At 36.3% G+C, this 21,336-nt stretch overlaps 2 protein-coding genes across 2 annotated transcripts; both read right to left on the reverse strand.

Moving 5' to 3' along the window:
• Positions 1-1,524: 1,524 nt before the first annotated feature.
• On the reverse strand, positions 1,525-8,408 carry LOC134329412 (SH2 domain-containing protein 1A-like). Its single transcript, XM_063010668.1, has 4 exons — positions 8,260-8,408; positions 6,338-6,398; positions 3,597-3,741; positions 1,525-2,157 (listed from the first exon to the last, which is right to left on the reverse strand). The coding sequence occupies exons 1-4, from the start codon at positions 8,391-8,393 to the stop codon at positions 2,132-2,134; spliced, it is 366 nt and encodes a 121-aa protein (XP_062866738.1). The 5' UTR covers positions 8,394-8,408; the 3' UTR covers positions 1,525-2,131.
• A 5,150-nt stretch (positions 8,409-13,558) lies between these two features.
• LOC134329217 (uncharacterized) lies at positions 13,559-21,256 on the reverse strand. Its single transcript, XM_063010412.1, has 8 exons — positions 20,681-21,256; positions 20,224-20,331; positions 19,950-20,141; positions 17,380-17,592; positions 17,129-17,260; positions 15,839-16,144; positions 15,027-15,170; positions 13,559-14,944 (listed from the first exon to the last, which is right to left on the reverse strand). Exons 1-8 carry the CDS (start codon positions 20,757-20,759, stop codon positions 14,865-14,867), a joined length of 1,254 nt encoding a protein of 417 aa, XP_062866482.1. The 5' UTR covers positions 20,760-21,256; the 3' UTR covers positions 13,559-14,864.
• Positions 21,257-21,336: the final 80 nt, after the last annotated feature.

The raw sequence follows: 21,336 nt of genomic DNA on the forward strand, positions 1-21,336 counted from the left end.
TTATTTTTTATTTGCCTCACATAAGTGTATTAAAATGTGTTTTGTATTGTAAAGGGTTCAAATAAGTGCATAATTTGTGTATTTCAAGCATTTACTTATTGCATTTATTATTACTATTATATTGCATGTATAATTTCAATAAAAGATAAGAAAGCATGATTTGTTTGACTTGTCACAGAGAACATGTTTTGGCACTGTTTTGCACTCCTTTTAAAGTTGATAGTTGCAATACATTTCCAAAAAGTTGAAACAGGAACATGATAACTACAGTGTTACGTCATCTTTACTTTTAGGAGCACTTTAATCATTTAAGAACTAATTAATTTAGTTTGAGAAGCGTTCTGTTTAAGCTTTGTAAGCTTGTAGTTTGTGGTTAGTACCTATCAAAAGGAGAGCTGATGAACTGGTGACAGGGTCATGGGCGCCCATGGCTCACTGGTGCACACGGGAGCAGAGGCTAGTCTGTCTGTTCTAATTGTATAAAAGAACTACTAGTCTGTAGCACAAACTGATGATTTATTAAAAAATGTGGGGGTTTTTTGGTAAGCCAACTATCTTAAAGAAATGCACATACAGAATTAGTTCTTTTCTGAAGATAGAATTAATACTCAAAACTGATGGCATTATTAGTTTCTTTGACATTTTTAGTGTTACTTTGACTATCAAGATGTTTATTTTACTTGCATTTCACACTGTCCCAACAAAACTAATTTTTGTTAGTCAATTTCAGTAGGAGCTCAGTGGAACCAAGTCTCTTCTTGGCTCAATCCCAAATCTTACTCTTTATTCCCTGCATTGCCCTTGAACAAGTGCTTGTTTGCATAATGTGCATTCATAATAAAGGGTAAAAAATTTGGGACTAGGCAGTTGCTGTTTGTTCGACCACTTTGCTAGTGTTAATAGGTTTGTTCGGGTGGCAAGGTGGCTCAGTGGGTAGCACTGTTGCCTTACAGCAAGAAGGTCCTGGGTTTGATCCCAAGATGGAGTGGTTAGAGTTATTTCTGTGTGGAGTTTGCATGTTCTCCACGTGTCTGTGTGGGTTTCTTCCGGGGGCGCCGGTTTCCTCACACAGTCCAAAGACATGCAAGTGAGGTGAATTGGAGATACTAAATTGTGCATGACTGTTTGACATTAAACTTGTGAACTGATGAATCTTGTGTTAGAGTAACTACCTGTCCTGTCATGAATGTAACCAAAGTGTGTTAAAATGACGTTTAAATCCTAATAAATTAAATAAATAAATAGTTTTATTCTATATTGTTTTGTACTGAAATGCTAAATATTTTAAATACAAAAAGCAAATTTTATTACATGTTGATCACTTGAATAAGATGAATAGTGAGTTAATTTAACATCAGTCACATGAATTTAATGTAGCTGTTTATAGACATACAAATTAAAACTCCAGATCTTGGATGAGTAAATGCTGCTACATGTTTAAATGATATTTTATTAAATGCAAGAAATATAAAAAAAAACAGTATTTACCATTTGTACATTATATTCACAGTTTTTTTTGTATGCTTGTTTGTTCACTTTCTTTCTAAAGGAATGTGGATCTTTTGCAGCTGTAACAGCCTCCACTCTTTTGGAAATGCTTTTCAAAAGATTTTAAAGTGTGTCTGGAAATTTGTACCCATAAAATACTAGACAGAGCTTGGCAGGGTTAGTTTTACAAATGGGTTTAGCGGCTTCACTTACAGCATCAGGTTTGTTTCACTTATTGTTTCACAATGGAAGCAAAAAAAATGCACCAATCAAACAAAATTAAAGACAGAATACAAACTCATATTTCAAAACAGTGTCCAATCCATACAAAATGTTCACACACACACAGACACATGTTCCTGCACATTTACATACACACAGACACATCCTACACACACTCACACACACAGATACACGAGCCTACACACACTCCCACACAGACAGACACACATACACATGCCTACACACACTCACACACACAGATACACGTGCCTACACACACTCCCACACAGACAGACACACATACACATGCCTACATACACTCACACACAGACACACATTCTATATACACTCCCACACAGACACATATACAACGTAAATTCTGTTTCTCTCAGGTACTGGAGGGTCACATATCGTCATCACATCACATCTCCATGTAGAACGGTTTTTCTGTTATAAGAACACACAATAAAAAACTAGTTTATTCAGGCTAAAAAGTACAGAGATATCATCTGCACTTATAATACACAATGAGATATGTATCTGCTACCAAAGACCATGTGTAGCATTCAACAGCAAAACCAGCAAACAAATCTAACATTAAAACAGTTTTATAATTAAATTGCTTCAAATATAATTTGTACCGATTTGACATTTTTAGAAATTATTTTAAAGAGTAATGGCTTTAATAACCTAAATCCTGAATGTCAACCAGTTTGTCTGATTTTGTTTGAGCAAAATGTGGCCAAATGACAAATTTTATCAATAAAACAACAAAAAATCAGTTTATCACAACATTTACGGCGTGTCATCAAAAGTGTCTACAATTGGAAGATGTGGATGTCAGTTAAACGCAATGGACCAATTAGAATTGTTGCAGAGTTGAGATTTTCTGTTAAAGTTCTGTCACATATTTAGATTATTAAAAACCCACACACACTTAATAAAAAACCCTGCTGAATTTTGAAGAGGATGCCTGTGGCTAAACAGGAAATAGTGTAGTTTCTTTTATTTCATAACACTAATGGATTAAATTTTGTTGAGGATGTGAGAGATGTCCAAGATAGATACATTTGTTTATTTTTTATTATTTGTTTCATTTTTATTGTTTATAAATAATATTTTTTATAATTTCTTTTATAATTGTTTGCTGCCTCTTCAAGGTGTAGACTTGGGACTTGACAGATCTAGAATTTTATATTGAAATTATAATTTATTTGTTAAATACAGATAAAGTTGCACTTTCAATTTTATTTTAAATGTTTGTACGGTGCTGGTAAACAAGCCAGAAATGCTGCTAAATGTTCTGTGTGTAAAAGTGAAAATAGAAACAGCAGTTTTGCATCAGTGTGATGTTGTAGGTTCTGTATTTATTCCTTTAGAATATTAGTTTCACAGTCTGAGCGTTGTTATTTAGATATCTAGTTTAACCATGGTGCATTGAGATGTGAATTATTACTGCTTAGTTGTGTGAGAGTATAAATGACAGTATCAGATTGGTATCGGTATCGGCAGATACTCAATTTGCAGTATCTGTATCAGACATAAAAAAGTGGTATTTTTACTACTTACAATAGTCGGTAGAATCTTGTATCTTTTACATGTTTCAACCCCCACATAAAACTCACCAAAATTGTTTGAAAGTTTGTGTTTGTGGCTGTTTTCCCACAGCACACCATGGCTCACTGCTAACCCTAACAGCTCCATCAGTCAATTCAAATAGAACTGTTATGCTTTAGATAACATCTGTACTCTTTATACATCTGTAGATATAATCTCATTGTGGCAACAATCAAAATGACTCTGAACAGAATCATTTAAAAGTGATACTGTTATCGAACACAATCTGATACCGCACACTGATAACAGAAGAAGAAACACAAACCTACCCGAGTTTTGCTTCTCCACCTTTTCAATGCATCTCTTCTCAAAAGGGAAAAGAAGAGGAACCATGTTACTGGGGGTCAGTTTTCTGTAGCATGCAATCAGCTTATCCAGTGACTGGAACCACTCCAGCTTCTCTGAGTTATCGGCCTTGAAAGGTCACAGAAGAGGATGGTTAGTATCCTGCACAGTAAACGATTAGAAGCACAATTTAAAATCTGAAATCACTACGAGTTCATTTTCACTGAATCATCCATCCAACAAGCTCTTTAGTCATTTAAACCTGGATTATATAGCTTATATCACCTTACAATAATATTTCCTAGTACTAAATTAGGAGCATCACTGCTCATCAATATTTAATGCTGATGTTTGCAAGTATTTAAATTCTTTGCAGTACTGTACAATGATATTGTTTCCACCTCATGTGCATTATACAGTGAATATTTAAATTAATAGGCAAATCAGATTATTAAGACCACTTGCATTTTCATTGTTTATAGTAGTGATTTTTAATTGATATAATTGCTATTTTACCCAACAATCTACACACAATTACAATGATAAAGTGAAAACAGGATGAATAAGATAATTATAATGAATAAGAATGACCTGAATATTTCATATTTCATATATATAATGAAATTAAAGTTTTTGGATTTCTTTAAATTAATTTTTGAAAGACTCCAAAAATGTTTTCACTTTGTCATGGGTGATTATGTGTCAATTGTTGGTAAAAATAGCAATTCTATCCTTTCAAAATTAAATCCACACCACAATAAAGTGTCAAGGAGTCTTAATACTCTCTAAATTCACTGTATTTGTTTTTATTTATTTTTTTATCAAATGTAATTATGCGAATAACTGTAAAATACATTATTAATTGTATTAGAGGTTGTTTTAAGCATTTTTCATAATTTAATAGAGCTTTAAAATGAGTATCTCATATTCATTTTAAAGCTCTAATACGTTCAAGTAAGAAAAGTTTCAACCAGACTGTTGATTAGATTGTTAAACAATATGTCCTCTTGCCTTTATTTAAGAAGAAATCTTGTTTTGTCAGATAAATTACTACACAACCTACAATCCCAAAGTGAAACCCAACAATAACAGAAGTTGCTGTAACCTTGTGATTGCAGCCATATTATACTAACCTGAGAACAGTAAAGCTGTCCACTTTTTTAATGCTCTTACTTTCAGAAGCTTAAATCTGCTAGTTAGCTAAGAGTTAGCTTTAAACAGACTAGAACAACTGACCTGTGGAACAATGCAAATAAGTGCCCAAAACCTCAAATAGCACCTACAATTCTCAGAACAAAAGGTCTATAGATAGTAATAAGGTACAGTTAGTAAACCTTTGTGTGCAGTGAGCACTTTCATTTAAAAAAAGATCCTTAAGAGTTTAGGATTGTGGTTTCTACTTCCTCCTAGCAGTGCTAATATCAGATGTCGCATGGGCAGCTATTGTGACCAGAATTGGACTACATGCATGCATCAGACATAGCATTATCAAGAAATTAGACATCTAAGCATCGGTTCCTTTTTATAACCAGGACACAACGGCTGTATTTATAGGTATTTTAAGGTACTTGTTCTGCTGAAATGGGTAGTTCTGGGAAATAAATGGCTTAGAAGGAATACACATGTTATAAAGTAGAAGAAGTGAAGAATATTATAACATATGAGGGTTCTTAAAAAAGTTTCTGCACTTTTTTTTAACTCTATTTATTAAGAATTTCAGAAATAAATGACATAACTTTTCTACACAGTCACCTTTCTTTGTGATGCATTTTTTTCAGCATCGTACCATTTTAATGCCATCAGCAAAAATGTTTTTGTTTAAGCATGTAGCCACTGAAGCACTGCTGCTTTCACATCATCACATGATCACCATCATCATCTTCTTCCCCTTAAAGCTTCTTTGAGCGTCCAAAAAGTTGGAAATCAGATGGCGCTAAGTCCGGACTATAAGCATCTCTCAGTCTCTCAGACACGACCGATCACTAATCAATTACCTATAATTAACATCTATCAAAAATATGCAGTATGTAGACTGGCTGCTATGAATTGTTTGCACCATGTCCAGCATAAAATAATGTTATAAATGCCATGTTTTTACTGGAATAATCTATGAACAAGTACACTTGTACATAAATATAACATAAAACAGAATAAATAAAAAAAATCCAGTAGTGTTAGAAGTAATGTATGTTAAATGCTCTTTCTCTAATTCTGTAAATCTCTAGATAGTAACTTCTTCAGTGGCTGCAGCTTAAGTAACATATTGTTTTAGTTCAAGAGTTTAGTTAAATAAACTGTCAGATGTCAGAATTTATTTCCACATTGATACAGACTAATGTGATTTTAATAGTATTTGCGTGTGTATGAAGCCAGTAGGTACGGTATCAAGACAGACCACGCTTTCACAAACAGCCACAAACTAAAACCAAACCATATTTACTGTCTGACACGGTACACCTTCTGTTTCCAGTCTCTCTCTCTTTCTCTCTCTCTCTCTCTTTCTCTCTCTCAAAAGTAAATGTTGTAGAAAATGAAATGTTGTACAAAGCTTTAAAATAACATGGATGTTGTTTTTTGTATTTCTTTCTATTTCTTATAATTGTATTTTGGAATTACTGTTGTCAATATCATTTTCTTAGTACCAAAAAGAACAATAAAAAATAAATAAATAAATAACAAATAAATAAATGTCTTAATATTGTAGAGAAAGGATAGCTTGGCTTACCTCAACTGCCCATCCTTGGGGTGAGTGAGCAATCCTGTATGTGTGGACAAATGGAGCTTTTCTAGATATAAAAAAAGACATCTGAGTTAGTGCTTTATAAATTTAATTTGATATAAACAAATGAATTGTTCTGATTCTTTTTTTTTTTTTTTTTTTTTTTTAATAGCTGAAGGTGTAGCATAAAAATATAAATTATAATTATTATATCAAACTGAGCTGAAACCTACAGACGTGACCGAAAATATTGGTCCCCTAAATATTATTCACTCGCACTGTGAGACTGTTCTGATTTTAATTAGTCTTACAGAAATTTTCAACCTAATTAGTAGTCAAAAAGCATCAATTATGTTATATTATATTATAATATAATAATATTATATATTATAATATAATATATTATATTATATTATAATATAATAATATTATATTATATAATATATATAATATATGATGTGGGCCAGTGATAGCTCAGTGGTTCAGGTACTGGACTAATAAACAGAAGGTTGCCGGTTCAAGCCCCACCACCACCAAGTTGCCACTGTTGGGTCCTTGAGCAAGGCCCTTAACCCTCAATTGCTCATTGTGTAAGTCGCTTTGGATAAAAGCGTATGCTGAAAATGTAAATTATGATTTATTACACAATATTATTTTTTATGTTATCTGTTGCTGATACTTCATTATATTATGTTAGATTATATATTACTATAAAATAATATTATATTATATGATGTTATTATATGATATATTATTAAATTGTGATATATTACACAATATTATTTGTATTTGTCTGTGGCTGATACTTCTTCCTTATATTAGATAAAATTACATTAGATTAGATTATATATTATACAGTTGGCTGTATGGCACTACATTTACATAAATGTAAACATGCACACACCCACCTACACACACACACACACACACAATTTTTTTTTAACATGTTAATGTATGTTAAAAAACATTAAAATTAGTAAATAAATGCATGTTTGTTTGGTGCATTGGAAGCCCATGTACATTTTGTCCATTTGCAGGGTCCTGGGGACCATGTTCTTTTTTATGTCCATCTAAGTTTTCCTCCTGTTTTTTTTCTTTCATTTCTGAATACATTCCACTATGTGAACTGGCTACTTACTGTACATTATGCAAGTGAGCAAATCTGTGAAGCCCTGAGATGCATTGGAACCTTAAGGTGTATCACACCTTGCTCCAGCAATTCAGGTGGGCTATGGATCCACTGTGACCCTGAACATGATAAGCTGTAAATAAAAAAAGTATATCTAAAAATAGAAATAAATATATTTTAAAAATCTAATATTATTTCTGGCAGCACAAAGGTGGTGTGGGTGCTACATGGGTCCCAAGGCCTGGGTTCAAGCCTCACCTTTAGACTTTGGCTGTGAGAAGTTTTGCATGTTCTCTTTGTGTATTGGCTAGTCTGAATTACCTGCTACGTGTAAGTGATTTATTATATTTTTTTGTCTGGGGACAAAAGACCCTGACCAGAACAAAGCATTTTGTGGAAATATATCATTGTTATTTGGTTTTTTTATTTATTTAAGTTTTAGTGAATTTGAATATTTGTTTGTAGATTCTTCAGTTTAGATTAAGCATTCTTACACTGTGCCAACCACACTTACCATCTTGCCAATGTTGGGGCAGAACTTCAGTCATGAGTAAACTCATATTTATTTGTTTGTTTATTTTTTGTTAGTCATTTATTAACTAATAATTTTGACATTCCATAGCTGACATTACTACACCACGTCTGTGATTTACAACAAAAAGGGAAGTGTGCCAACCAACCCCGTTCTCCCCTATTTTTAATATTAGACTGTTTGATATTTTTAGGTTTTAATTTTTGAATTAATGTTTATAATTGTAAAAGGTTCCATCAGACATAAACAAGCTGAATACTTTCTTACCTGACGCAAAGACACAAAGCTCCCTGAACACTTTGGCTGTCTCTCAACAGAAAACTTCCATCTTTGCCATATTTGCCCAGTAACCTCTCAGCGTCGTGTTTACCAATTTGGCCAAAATAAAGCAGCTGGGACATGATGTCTGGGCCACTCAGTGTCTGGTGCAGGAATGTCGAGCTGCTGTTGTTTTCGTGTGTGTGTGACTGAAAGAGGCGTGACGAGAAACCTTCACTTTCACCCTTTTCCTTTGAGAGAAAAAAGTTAAAACCACAACCAAAAAACAACGAGCAAAAATGAACAAAGTAATTAACCTAAAAATGAACCTATCAAACATGAGCCTATCAGTCATGGACCTATCAAACGAACCTAAAAACATGGTCCTACCAGACATGAACCTTTCAGACATGGACCTCTCAATCATGGACCTTAAAACATGGACCCCTCAAACATGGACTTATCAGACATGGAGCTTAAAACATGGACCAATCAAACATGTACCTATCAGACATGAATTTATCAAACATTGACCTATCAGACATGGACCTCTTAAACATTGACCTATCTGACATGAACCCAATCAAACATGAACCCTTTAGACATGGACCTATCAGACATGAATTCACCAAACATGAACCTATCAAACATGGACCTATGAAACCCAGACCTATCAAACATAATAAACATAAACCTATCGGACATAAACCTATCCGACATGAACCTTTTTGACATGCACCTATCAGACATGGACCTATCATACATGGATCTCTATCACAGATGAATTCACCAAACATAAACCTATCAAACATGGACCTATCAGACATGAACTTATCAAACATGAACCTATCAGACATGAACCTATCAAACATGGACCTATCAAACATGAACCTATCAGACATGTACCTATCAGAAATAAACCTGTCAAACATGGACCATAAAACATGGATCTGTCAAACATGTGCCTCTCAAACACTGACCTATCAGACAGGGACCTCTCAAACACTGACCTATCAGACATGGACCTATCAAACATGAATAATTATCTATCTGATTTCCTAGATCTAGTCACGCAGCTCCCGGTCTTTCTTCCTGCAGGAACAGTGGTGCTCCAGGACTGGAGTTGAGAAGCCATGGAAGAATCTTTACTAGCCAGATTTAGATTGCATTATCAGAACCGAGAGTTTGTGTGAGGCCTTGTGCAGCACAAGACTAACTGTGAACAGTAATAGTGTGACTAAATACAGTCAGTGCTGAATCTGGCATGGCACATTTAAAAATGTATGTATTGTGAAACTGATCCGATTTAAACTGCTGAGTCTTTGCATTGTTGAATCAAGGTGTTAGTTGTGGGTTTTTGTCTCTGTTTGAGTGTCTGTGCCCCACAAAAACAACCTCTGTCTGGTTGGTACAGAGATTCGTATACAGTCATCAGGGAAGCTGTCAGTATGTCGACATTATAATATCTGACAAGAATAAAAATAAGAGTTAAATTATATATAAGACAAGACATTCACATTAGTAGGCTCAGTTCACATTTACTGATTTAATCAATTATTATATTTAATTATTTTGCATTATATTAAGTTTTTCCAATATTTTTCCAGCACCTTCATGCTTAAACACCTGCATTGGCTCTTGGTCCATTTCCCTATCCAGTATAAAATTGTACTCCCCTTTACACTCTCTCTGGTCCCCTGATTTCCATCTGCTTTTTGTCCCTTCCTACAGGATACGTACATTCAGTAACAGAGCTATAAGTGTTGCAGAACCCAAACTTTGGAACTCTTTACCACTGCGCCTTGGGGCATGCTGTTTCAAAAAGCAGCTAAGGCACCCAGGTGGCGCAGCGGGATATTCCATTAGTACACCGAAGACGAGGTTCTGAATTCCTCGGTTTGAAACTCGGCATTGCCATCGGTTGGGTGGGTGACACTTTTCACTTTGCTTTTCCTGATAGGTAATTTTTTTCTTCATTTGTAGGGCCGGTGATAGCTCAGTGGTTAAGGTACTGCACTAGTAAACAGAAGGTTGCCGGTTCAAGCCCCCCCACCACCAAGTTGCCACTGTTGGGTCCCTGAGCAAGGCCCTTAACCCTCAATTGCTCATTGTGTTCCGCTCACTGTGTAAGTCGCTTTGGATAAAAGCGTCTGCTAAATGCTGAAAATATAAATGTAAGTTGTTTACTGGTCTGTTATTTATTGATGATATCAAACACCTGAAGGGAATAAATTATTTAGTAATTACATAATTAAAATAATAATCTATGTATTTATTTTCAAATTTGGCTACAATAGATGCATATAATATTGGGGCATATTTGTTCAGGTAAGCAAAGTGTTGCATTAATACTGCATTTACACCCTAAAGTCCCTCATAAATGTATTGTGGGTTTTCTAAAAAAAAATCTTGGTCAAAATGTTAAGCATGTAATATTTGAAACTGAGCTGTCGCTGGTACTTTAAGACAGACAGCAGTGGTCAGTGTTCTGTACATGTATAAAACATTTTTGATTTCATTTTGACAGGGTAGTTGAATGGTTTCTGCGGGCAGACCATGTGAGCTGTTGCACAGTTACCATATACAAAGCTCACATTTGCAAGCAATCAGAACAGAAACCGTTTAGAATGGATGAGCAAAGTGCACTTGCATTTTACAGGAAATCATGATGTTGACCAAAGTTCATCAGCTCATCTTTCTGTTTTGCATTACTGTGTATTGTATTAGGTGAGTGTTTTGGGGGGGAAAAAGTCTAAATAGATTGGATGCAAAACATCTTTTAACAAATAAAAACTGTAACATTAATACTAACTCTACGTCTACAGTGCGTACCAACAAATACTGTATGTGGTAAAGATGACACAAATGTTTTAATAGTGAAATAATTTTATTTAACAGTAAAATAACTGCATGGGCTTGTTATTGCTGGCTATAATGTGTTTACTTGACACACTTATTATTTTAAGTAATTTATTATTTATTAATATTGCACTTAAAAGCAAATAAAGAAAGTTACAAATTGCTTTATGATTTTGTTAAAATAGAAATCAGAAAGACTAAAATAAACTAAAAGAAAAATATGAGACTAATAAAAAGAGAAAAACAATTGCAATCAAATGTAAAAAGTTAAGTGCTAAGAAGATTTTGTTTTCAAAGTTTGGAATATTTTACTAGGCACAGAGGTAAACAGGTTGTTATTGTACATCCAAAACAACATTCAAGAAAGACAGTACATAATTATGCAAAGTTTATAAATTTGAATACACTTGTGCAGGACATGTATTCCATGAATTGTCTAAAATACACTGGGTCCAGAAAACTGATACAGTAACTACACTACATGGTGATGGTGTGTGGTATGTCTGCAAAATTATAGTGATGTGTATAGAATTAATTAAAAGTCTTCATTAAGAGGTCTCAGTAAACAGAGACAGAATATTTATTCATTCATACAAGCTATTTTGAGAGCTTAAGTTTGAGTTTAAACAAAATGTTTTGATAAACGTCTTGGTGCACGATTATTCAACCCCCAGCCTCAGTACATGGTGGAACATCCTGTTGCTTTTAAAGTCTCTAATAAGTGATTTTGGTAAGTGCTTACAAGCTTCTGAAACCTCTTTTGTAAAATATTTGCCTATTATTCCTGTGCACAAGCTTCCAGCTCATTGAGGTTTGATGGCTTTTGTGCTGCAAGTTCTTTCTTTAAATCCCACCAAAGATTTTCAATGGGATTTAACTCTGAAGACTGAGAAGCCACTCCAGGATAATCCAGGACTGATTCATTAATCAAGCCTCGGTTGACTTTAAAGTGCATACAAAGCAGAACATTCCACCTCAAAGTTCCTGGGCATTTCTGTGAATCCATAATTCCAGTTACAAAGTCTAGATTACCAGTTCCTGCAGCAACTGGCAATCGTGTAAAGAGTATTGACAGTGTGGAGAGTATTCTGCTGGTCATAAACCTGCCTTCCTTGAGCCAGACAAACCGTTGATCTATATGGCCGAACAGTTTCAGTTTTGAATAATCGCTCCATAGAATTATGTCCCAGAACTCTGCAGGCCTACCCAAATTCCTTCTGGCGACTCTTCCTGTGCTTTGTGGTCAAGAATGGTGTCCTTGCTACATTTGTACCAGCCTTTATCAGTTTATCGGGTAAGTCTTTTGCAGTAACACAGGGTTTTCTTTGTTGCCCTGATGAGATTGCTAAGGGCTCTATACACAATTCTTTTTATACCTGTTGCCCTTTAGGTGCAAAGAATTGGGCTTCTCAGGTTTTGTAACAGCTCCTTAATTTTCACCATGGTTGCAACACTTTGGGTGTAATATTTTGGGTGGTGTTTATATAATGCATCACAGCTGAAGCTAATTAAAGGTCGGTATTGAGTTCAGAATGGTTTTATCATGTTGTGACCCAACTTTAGGCAATTCAGTCTATTGGTAGGTCGTAGGATCAGTAGTATTATGTAGGTGTTGAATAATTGTAACATGGCAGCATTAACAACAGATGCTGATACTACAGTGTTCATTGTTGGTTCATTTGCACATAATTAAAAGCAAAATTAGTCCAGAAAAGTTAAAAGTTATAAATCCTTTGAGTTTTATTATCTAAAACATATGCGATAAATATGCAAAAATAAAAGAAATTGGTAAGGCAAATGTTCCTAATGTATGTAAACCTTTGATTGTAAGTGTGTTTACTTTATATTTACTCAATGACCAAATACATTGTTATGCCATTATCTGTTGTGCGACTGCAGAAACAGAATGGTCTACCACCAAAAAATCCACCAGTGGTAACTCTGTAGCTGTTCCTTTTCACTGTTGGACAGGTATAGGGTGACTGACAAACTGTGAATTGCAGCAGTTAGGCTACAGTCAGTAATTGTACTTATGTAAATCACATCATGAGTTATATGGTAGATAAAATGGCCAAAAAACTGCAGATACAATGCCAAGAGAGTGTTATGTGAAATGTTCATTTTCATTTCAGTTTTGATTAATAACATGCATTGTGATCAAGATTTTAGGTAGTTCTCAAATGTGATGGTGTAAATACAGTTGCTGTTTCCTGTGCTGCAAATGCTCAGTGGTTTTTTGTCTTATTTTCAGGATGTGGTGAGAAACCTCGGGGGAACTGAATTTTTATTCCAGCTATGAGCGCTAAGCTGGATGGCAACATTATATCCTTATTGTAGACTGCCAATACCATTTCAGTTTCACATGAACTATTAAGCCAACTATTAACAGAAGGAAAACAACAGTAATCTGGACAAGAATCCTGATCTCAGAAAGCACACAATATTAAAATTGAGATTTTAAGCATAACAATTTTATTATAGTTATACACCCATTATCATGATTTGTGTCCAAAGTACAATAATAAATAAAAAAGTATAAGTCTAATTATGTGGCTCATTTTAAAATTTAAAACGGAATAAAATTATGACACGAAAATGCCGTCAAGTAGATTTATATTCCAGGCGACCATATCTACAGTGTTTCTCCAGAACACTGAAGACTCTTCTGATTTAAGTCTTCAGGCTTCCTAATAGCTTGTTCATTGTTTCTCTTATTGTATCCAAAATACATCTTGTTGCTGGCCATTCCCCTTCCTCTTACAGAGTGACAAATCAAAAGAAAATCCACCAATGTAAGGTGGTGAAAGGTGTTGGGCCACCTTGGGTCTTGTACTGAAGTAACTGATGTTTTGGAGAGAGCTGTCAAGCACGTTGCACAATTTCATAATGGCATGTCCAGTATACAGTGTTAGCTAAACCCACTAATTAGAAACGGTGTCTAGAACCACTGTTAGATTCATCTTAGATTCAGATGTATAAAGAAAAGTGTCTTTTGGATGTTATTTCATTTTGATACATTCACTTTGTCTTTTCTGTCAGGACTTCTGTCTTATCTTGTGCTGGAATGTTGAGATCCTTATGTTCATAGCAGAAAACACTTAAGATGGTCGTATCTTAGGGCATTTGGATTGATAAATCAAGTTGGGTGCATTTTCATGCTGACCTATAGATCCTGCAATACAGTTTATAAACCAGCCCCGTTTCTGGACTGTGTTGCTTGTTGGGGGTACAGTCAGAAAATCTGTGTGGGGGGGGGGATGTCCACCCCAGCGCCCCCATAGCGCCGGCCCTGCATGTGTTACTTTATTTTCGCCCTAAGTCGGATTCGAACCTAGGGCGGAAAAATATGCGCGCTGCGCTCTGCCCACTGCACTGCTCAAACAGCGGTGTATTAAACAGGTTGTTATGCTTATATAACCTGCGCACACACGCCGTTACTAAGACTAAAAGTGAACACTACTTAAAATAATAACCAAACGCTTTCTAATTCCCACGGTAGCGGCAGAAGCCGTTCGCCCTGTTACAGGTTCAGAAATAATGAAAAAATAGCCTTGTGTTGCTTGTGTTACGCTTGGGGGGGCAGTGAGAAAATCTGGGGGGGCAATACCCCCCCTCAGCACCCCCTAGCGCAAGCCCTATTACAAACATTGTGTTTTATTTTGTTTGAATTTCATCCAGTGTCCCAAATTTTTCAGAATAGGGTTTGTGTAAACTTGAGCACACAAATTCCGTATCCAATCACTCAACACCTAGCATCACTCAGTCAGATACTTAAACTTGGCTTTGAGCTCCTGGATCAGCTTTTGTTGTGCAGTCTCTGAGCTGTCTTCCCAGTCTAAAACCACACAGAGAATCAGTGTGAATAAAAGCATACATTTTATAACATGTTGTATAGGGTGTAAAGACTGTTTTCTCACTTGGATGTGAGCAAGACATCGGGGCAGAAAATGCAGCTTTTGATCCCTGAACTTCCTTTGTGTCTTCAAACAGCGGTCTCTGCAGATTTATTTGTGTAAACCATTGGTCCAGGACGTTCTTACAAATAGAATTAGAATCTGGGTCTGAAAAAAAAAATGCAATAAAATTATAACTTTTCGAACCTACAACTGGGACAGTGGAAGCCTAGTGGGTAGAGCTTTGGGTTATCAACTGAAAGAGATCAAATCCCAGCTTTGCCATGCAGCCACTGTTGGGCCCTGGAGCAAGGTCTTTAACCCTCTCTGCTACAGGGGCGCCGTACAATGGCTGACCATGCGCTCTGACCCCAACTTTCAAACAAGCTGGGATATGCAAAGAAAAAAATTCATTATTCTATTCTATTCTATTCTATTCTATTCTATTCTATTCTATTCTATTCTATTCTATTGTATTCTATTCTATTCTATTCTATTCTAACTTATCTGGCTTATTTTTTTCCAGCATGCTGCAAAGTAAAAACACAGGGATGTAAGTGCATACTTACAGGTTCTTTCATTTTACTATGTAATTATTATAATAGAACATATGCATCTGCTGCAGGGTCAATAATTACTCATATTTTTTACTAAACAAAACTAGTAAAAAAAACATCAACTGTTAGGACTACTTATAGATTCATATCTGGCATGATAGGTTGATGACATACTTCTCTCACTGTCATGTTTCAAGTAAAGTTCAAGTAAAAAAAAACTAAAGTTCTACCTACTTATTACCCTTTGGTCATGTGTTGTTGCACATCTATGGTTCTTACCTGGTTCTTTTCCTAGGAGGTGGAGAATGCGCCCACTGAGTTGATTGCGATTAGCTTTTTTGGTCCTTTCGCTGTTGTTCTCCATGGTGTAATTACTGAACTGAAGCTGAATGGAGCTCTTATATTTAGTAGGTGTTTGAGAAAAAGTGAGGTCTTTCTGGCCATTCATGTTCAGTAACTTGTTAATCTGAGCTTCCGTTTCCTCAAAGCTATTTAACTTTGGCAAAGCGTTGTGGCCAAAGAGCAAGGGTACAGAGCAGTGGGCTTTCTGTAGAGCGTCCAGCTTAGCTTCCGCCTCTGTGAAGCCTGTGGAATAGGTATTTTTTACATATCAGACACTGTCAGTTTTTCCATATAGAGCTATATACAGTTAAACCAAATATCTGAGCTGAAAACATTTCTAAATCTAATTTATGTCCAAATTGCCCCAACAGCATGTCAAACTCTTTGTCAGGCACAACATCTGTGCTGCCAAGGAGGAACACAGACTCCCCCCTTTCCTACACTGGAACACTCTAGCTTAATAGGAAAACATTATCAATACAATGAGTTAAACTAGCGCTGTCATAGGATGTCCCCAGGACTTTTCCAACAAGTCAGTTCATCATTACTGGCCTGCAAGTTATACTCGTCAACCATGTAAAGTGGAAACGTCTAAGAGCAATAACAGCTCAGCTTGAAAGCAGTAAGTCACACGAAGCTAAGCTGTCCTCGGCACTTACTATGGGGTGTCAAAATCAGCAGAAGTCTGCCAGGAACTAAATGGATTGGGTTTCCTTGTGTAATACCCACCATTGTCTAGATTGGTGTAAAGCATAGACCTGCTGTTACTGGAAAACATGTTCCACCAATCTGGATGTCTGACACAAAAATGTTAAGTCAGGAATTTGGCTACTATAGTTCTAATAACATTGTTTGGTGGAGGACGTTTAATGGTCTTGGGCTGTGTTCTTTATGGTCTGGACTGGGTCCAGATTAAAGGCAAATGTTGATGCTGAAGAATAACACAGAGAATTGCGTTATCCTAAATGACCCTAAAATAAAAGTAAAGCCTATAAAGAAATGTTATAAGCTGATAGAAAAGCACATAAGTGGCCTACACAGTGCCCTGACCTTAAGAAAGGCCTTATGGTCCTTATGACCTTATAGTCATTTTCCAAAACCAGATTTAGAAGGGGTGTCCCAATAATGCTGTCCATATAGTGTAAATGTGCATGAACTACCTACCTCTGCAAAAACAATAGACAGTGAAAATGTGAAATGTATAAACCACAAGTCCAATCTACTAACCTTGTCCCTCGTAGACCAGATCGTAGGTTATATCATGAAGGAAGCACATACTGTCCTCAAACTTTTCCTTTGGATGGGTGACAGACTTCTGGGTGAAATGTTGTTTCACCAGCATGGTTACCTGTTTTTCATCTTGAAGAGAGAGGCACACAAAATACAGACATCACATAAACATAGTACCACAACAACATGCAATTTATTGTAAAATTTTAAAAAAGAATTATAAAGCTGGGGTTAGGAGGCACCAGTACCCGTGTTTGGTGGCAAAATCCCCAAAGCCTGGCCAAGCAAACCATATGATTTAGAAACACCATCTTTCTTGGATTTGAAGCTATTGTTGGTTTGAAAGGTGAATTTGTCCAAGTTGATGTGCAGCTGAAAGCTGAAATTCTTTTCAGTCCTGACACTCTCCACAGTTACATTAGGAGGGCTGAGATCATAAAGCACCAGAAATTCGTCGATCTCTGTTAGAACACACAATAAAAGGCAGTTGCATTAAAAGATGGCTGGATTGCCATTGAAAAAAAGACTGACTTATATATATTCTGTAAGTTAAAGCACCAAGAACATGGTCATACAGTCACAAATGCTGTTATACACTATTGAAGTATGTGGACACCCTTTCTAATTCCATCTTTCAGCCACATCAATGGTAAACAGATGTATAAAATAAAAAATGGCAGAATTATATCATATCCCAATTTGCTTATTTAAGGGGCTGGACCTATTTCAAAAGTACACAGTCCCCACACCTCACTGATATCACTTTTATATTTCTGACATACTACTTTTTATGAGGCCAGATCTAATTTTACAGAAAGTTATACAGTGTATCACAAAAGTGAGTACACCCCTCACATTTCTGCAAATATTTCATTATATCTTTTCATGGGACAACACTATAGACATGAAACTTGGATATAACTTAGAGTAGTCAGTGTACAGCTTGTATAGCAGTGTAGATTTACTGTCTTCTGAAAATAACTCAACACACAGCCATTAATGTCTAAATAGCTGGCAACATAAGTGAGTACACCCCACAGTGAACATGTCCAAATTGTGCCCAAATGTGTCGTTGTCCCTCCCTGGTGTCATGTGTCAAGGTCCCAGGTGTAAATGGGGAGCAGGGCTGTTAAATTTGGTGTTTTGGGTACAATTCTCTCATACTGGCCACTGGATATTCAACATGGCACCTCATGGCAAAGAACTCTCTGAGGATGTGAGAAATAGAATTGTTGCTCTCCACAAAGATGGCCTGGGCTATAAGAAGATTGCTAACACCCTGAAACTGAGCTACAGCATGGTGGCCAAGGTCATACAGCGGTTTTCCAGGACAGGTTCCACTCGGAACAGGCTTCGCCAGGGTCGACCAAAGAAGTTGAGTCCACGTGTTTGGCGTCATATCCAGAGGTTGGCTTTAAAAAATAGACACATGAGTGCTGCCAGCATTGCTGCAGAGGTTGAAGACGTGGGAGGTCAGCCTGTCAGTGCTCAGACCATACGCCGCACACTGCATCAACTCGGTCTGCATGGTCGTCATCCCAGAAGGAAGCTGACGCACAAGAAAGCCCGCAAACAGTTTGCTGAAGACAAGCAGTCCAGGAACATGGATAACTGGAATGCCCTGCGGTCTGACGAGACCAAGATAAACTTGTTTGGCTCAGATGGTGTCCAGCATGTGTGGCGGCGCCCTGGTGAGAAGTACCAAGACAACTGTATCTTGCCTACAGTCAAGCATGGTGGTGGTAGCATCATGGTCTTGGGCTGCATGAGTGTTGCTGGCATTGGGGAGCTGCAGTTCATTGAGGGAAACATGAATTCCAACATGTACTGTGACATTCTGAAACAGAGCATGATCCCCTCCCTTCGAAAACTGGGCCTCATGGCAGTTTTCCAACAGGATAACGACCCCAAACACAACCTCCAAGATGACAACTGCCTTGCTGAGGAAGCTGAAGGTAAAGGTGATGGACTAAACCCAATTGAGCACCTGTGGCGCATCCTCAAGTGGAAGGTGGAGGAGTTCAAGATGTCTAACATCCACCAGCTCCGTGATGTCATCATGGAGGAGTGGAAGAGGATTCCAGTAGCAACCTGTGCAGCTCTGGTGAATTCCATGCCCAGGAGGGTTAAGGCAGTGCTGGATAATAATGGTGGTCACACAAAATATTGACACTTTGGGCACAATTTGGACATGTTCACTGTGGGGTGTACTCACTTATGTTGCCAGCCATTTAGACATTAATGGCTGTGTGTTGAGTTATTTTCAGAAGACAGTAAATCTACACTGCTATACAAGTTGTACACTGACTACTCTAAGTTATATCCAAGTTTTATTTCTATAGTGTTGTCCCATGAAAAGATATAATAAAATATTTGCAGAAATGTGAGGGGTGTACTCACTTTTGTGATACACTGTATGTCTTAAAGTATCTCTGCTCTGTATTTTACATTATTTTATAAATGTAATATTTAATTACCTTACCTGTAAAACTAATGTTCAACAGAAAACATGTCTACAAATATTATAAAGAAATTAAAGTGGTGTGCGTAGCAACTGTAATACATCTGTCATTAGGAATATGTAAATCAGAAAACACTGACCTGCTAACAAAGGAAAGTATTTTAAACTTAATTTATATCATTTGTACTGGGTTGTTTAAGTGTAAAAGGGAGATACTAGCAAGCTATCAATAAATGATGGTAGGCGTATCTGATTGACAGATGGTTTGCTTGTTCTCCAACTAAACACTCACACAGATCAAGGGTTGACAGTACACTATTAATCTTAAGTACCAGCAGAATAATATAAAACACTTACTTGATACTGCAGTGGAGGTTGTTGACTGAGTGGCTCCAGATAATGAAGGTTCTTCTGTTCCCGCAGGGTTGGAGTTCATGAAGTCCAGTGCTATCTTGGCAACGTCCTGGTGAGCCTCCTTTTTAGTTTTCCACACCTCCGAACCTTTAAAACGCTTGCCATTCACCTCCACGACACCTCTGAAACCTGAACCTGCAATGAATGCAATCAGGATGAATCTTGTATTAATATAAAAACCATACATCAAATATAAAGGAAGTCATGAATGAGTTACCATTAGCTTCTTGTTCCTCTGTAAAATCAGGGTCTGGCATTTTCCTTTTCCGAGCTTCTTCAAACAAACGATTCTTGTATTTTGGAGGATCACCACTTAACACTGAGTCTGTAAATCAGTTTAGCATTAGATGCAACATCAGTGAATAGTTATGTTATGTCACTACACAGAAGTTTAACTGTATTTAACTGTAAAAATGAGCTTCTAATGTTCAACTCAAAAAGCGACTTATTCTTTTGGATTAGCAAATAAATATTAATTATAAAACCTTTGAGAAACAAAACAGTCTGATCAAAATTTATTTGACAATAAATGATGCAAACAACAAATAAGTTGTTCGGTGAAAATATTAAAAACTTCTTGCTTGTACTTTTGTCAATCAAGTTTCAAGACCAAAACTCTTCCCATTAGGCTTCCACTGTCCCTATTAATCTTAAGTACCACGAAAACTCTTTACTTGACACTGTAGTGGAGGTTGTTGACTGAGTGGCTCCAGATGATGAACGTTCTTCTGTCCCCTCAGGATTGGATTTCATGAAGTCCAGTGCTCTCTTGGCAACGTCCTGGTGAGCTTCCTTTTTAGTTTTCCACACCTCCGAACCTTTAAAACTCTTGCTATTCACCTCCACAACACCTCTGAAACCTGAACCAACAATGAAAACAATCAGGATGAATCTTTTATTAACACAGAAATGTAATTAACCATATAGAACAGCTTGATATTTTATCCAGGAGTAAATTGTGTCTGCCTGAATTAAAATATATTTAAACTCATAAAAACATCATGTTGATTATTAAAAAAACATACATCAAATATAAAGGAAGTCATGAATGGGTTACCATTAGCTTCTTGTTCCTCTGTAAAAACAGGGTCTGCTATTTTCCTTTTTCGAGCTTCTTCAAACAAATGATTCTTGAATTTAGGTGGATCCCCACTTAACATTGGGTTTGTAAATCATAGAAGTTTAACTGTATTTAACTGTAACAAATGAGCTTCTAATGTTCAACTCAAAAAGCGACTTGTTCTTTTGTGTTAACAAATACATATTAATTACAAAACTTTTGAGAAAACAAAACAGTCTATTAACTGATAATAACAGTCTGATACCAGCA

The sequence above is a fragment of the Trichomycterus rosablanca genome, chromosome 15 (genome assembly GCF_030014385.1).
Source record: "Trichomycterus rosablanca isolate fTriRos1 chromosome 15, fTriRos1.hap1, whole genome shotgun sequence".
Lineage (NCBI taxonomy): Eukaryota > Metazoa > Chordata > Actinopteri > Siluriformes > Trichomycteridae > Trichomycterus > Trichomycterus rosablanca.

Excerpts from the sequence above, each read along its gene's own strand:
- LOC134329412 (XM_063010668.1), bottom strand. The coding sequence starts at position 8,393 with ATGTCCCAGCTGCTTTATTTTGGCCAAATTGGTAAACACGACGCTGAG. Across the intron at positions 6,399-8,259 it reads GCTTTGTGTCTTTGCGTCAG|AAAAGCTCCATTTGTCCACA; the intron begins GTAAGAAAGTAT and ends TTTTATATCTAG. Across the intron at positions 3,742-6,337 it reads CCCAAGGATGGGCAGTTGAG|GCCGATAACTCAGAGAAGCT; the intron begins GTAAGCCAAGCT and ends TGACCTTTCAAG.
- LOC134329217 (XM_063010412.1), bottom strand. The coding sequence starts at position 20,759 with ATGAAATCCAATCCTGAGGGGACAGAAGAACGTTCATCATCTGGAGCC. Across the intron at positions 17,593-19,949 it reads AACCTCCACTGCAGTATCAA|AGATCGACGAATTTCTGGTG; the intron begins GTAAGTGTTTTA and ends GTGTTCTAACAG. Across the intron at positions 16,145-17,128 it reads TCTGGTCTACGAGGGACAAG|GCTTCACAGAGGCGGAAGCT; the intron begins GTTAGTAGATTG and ends CCTATTCCACAG.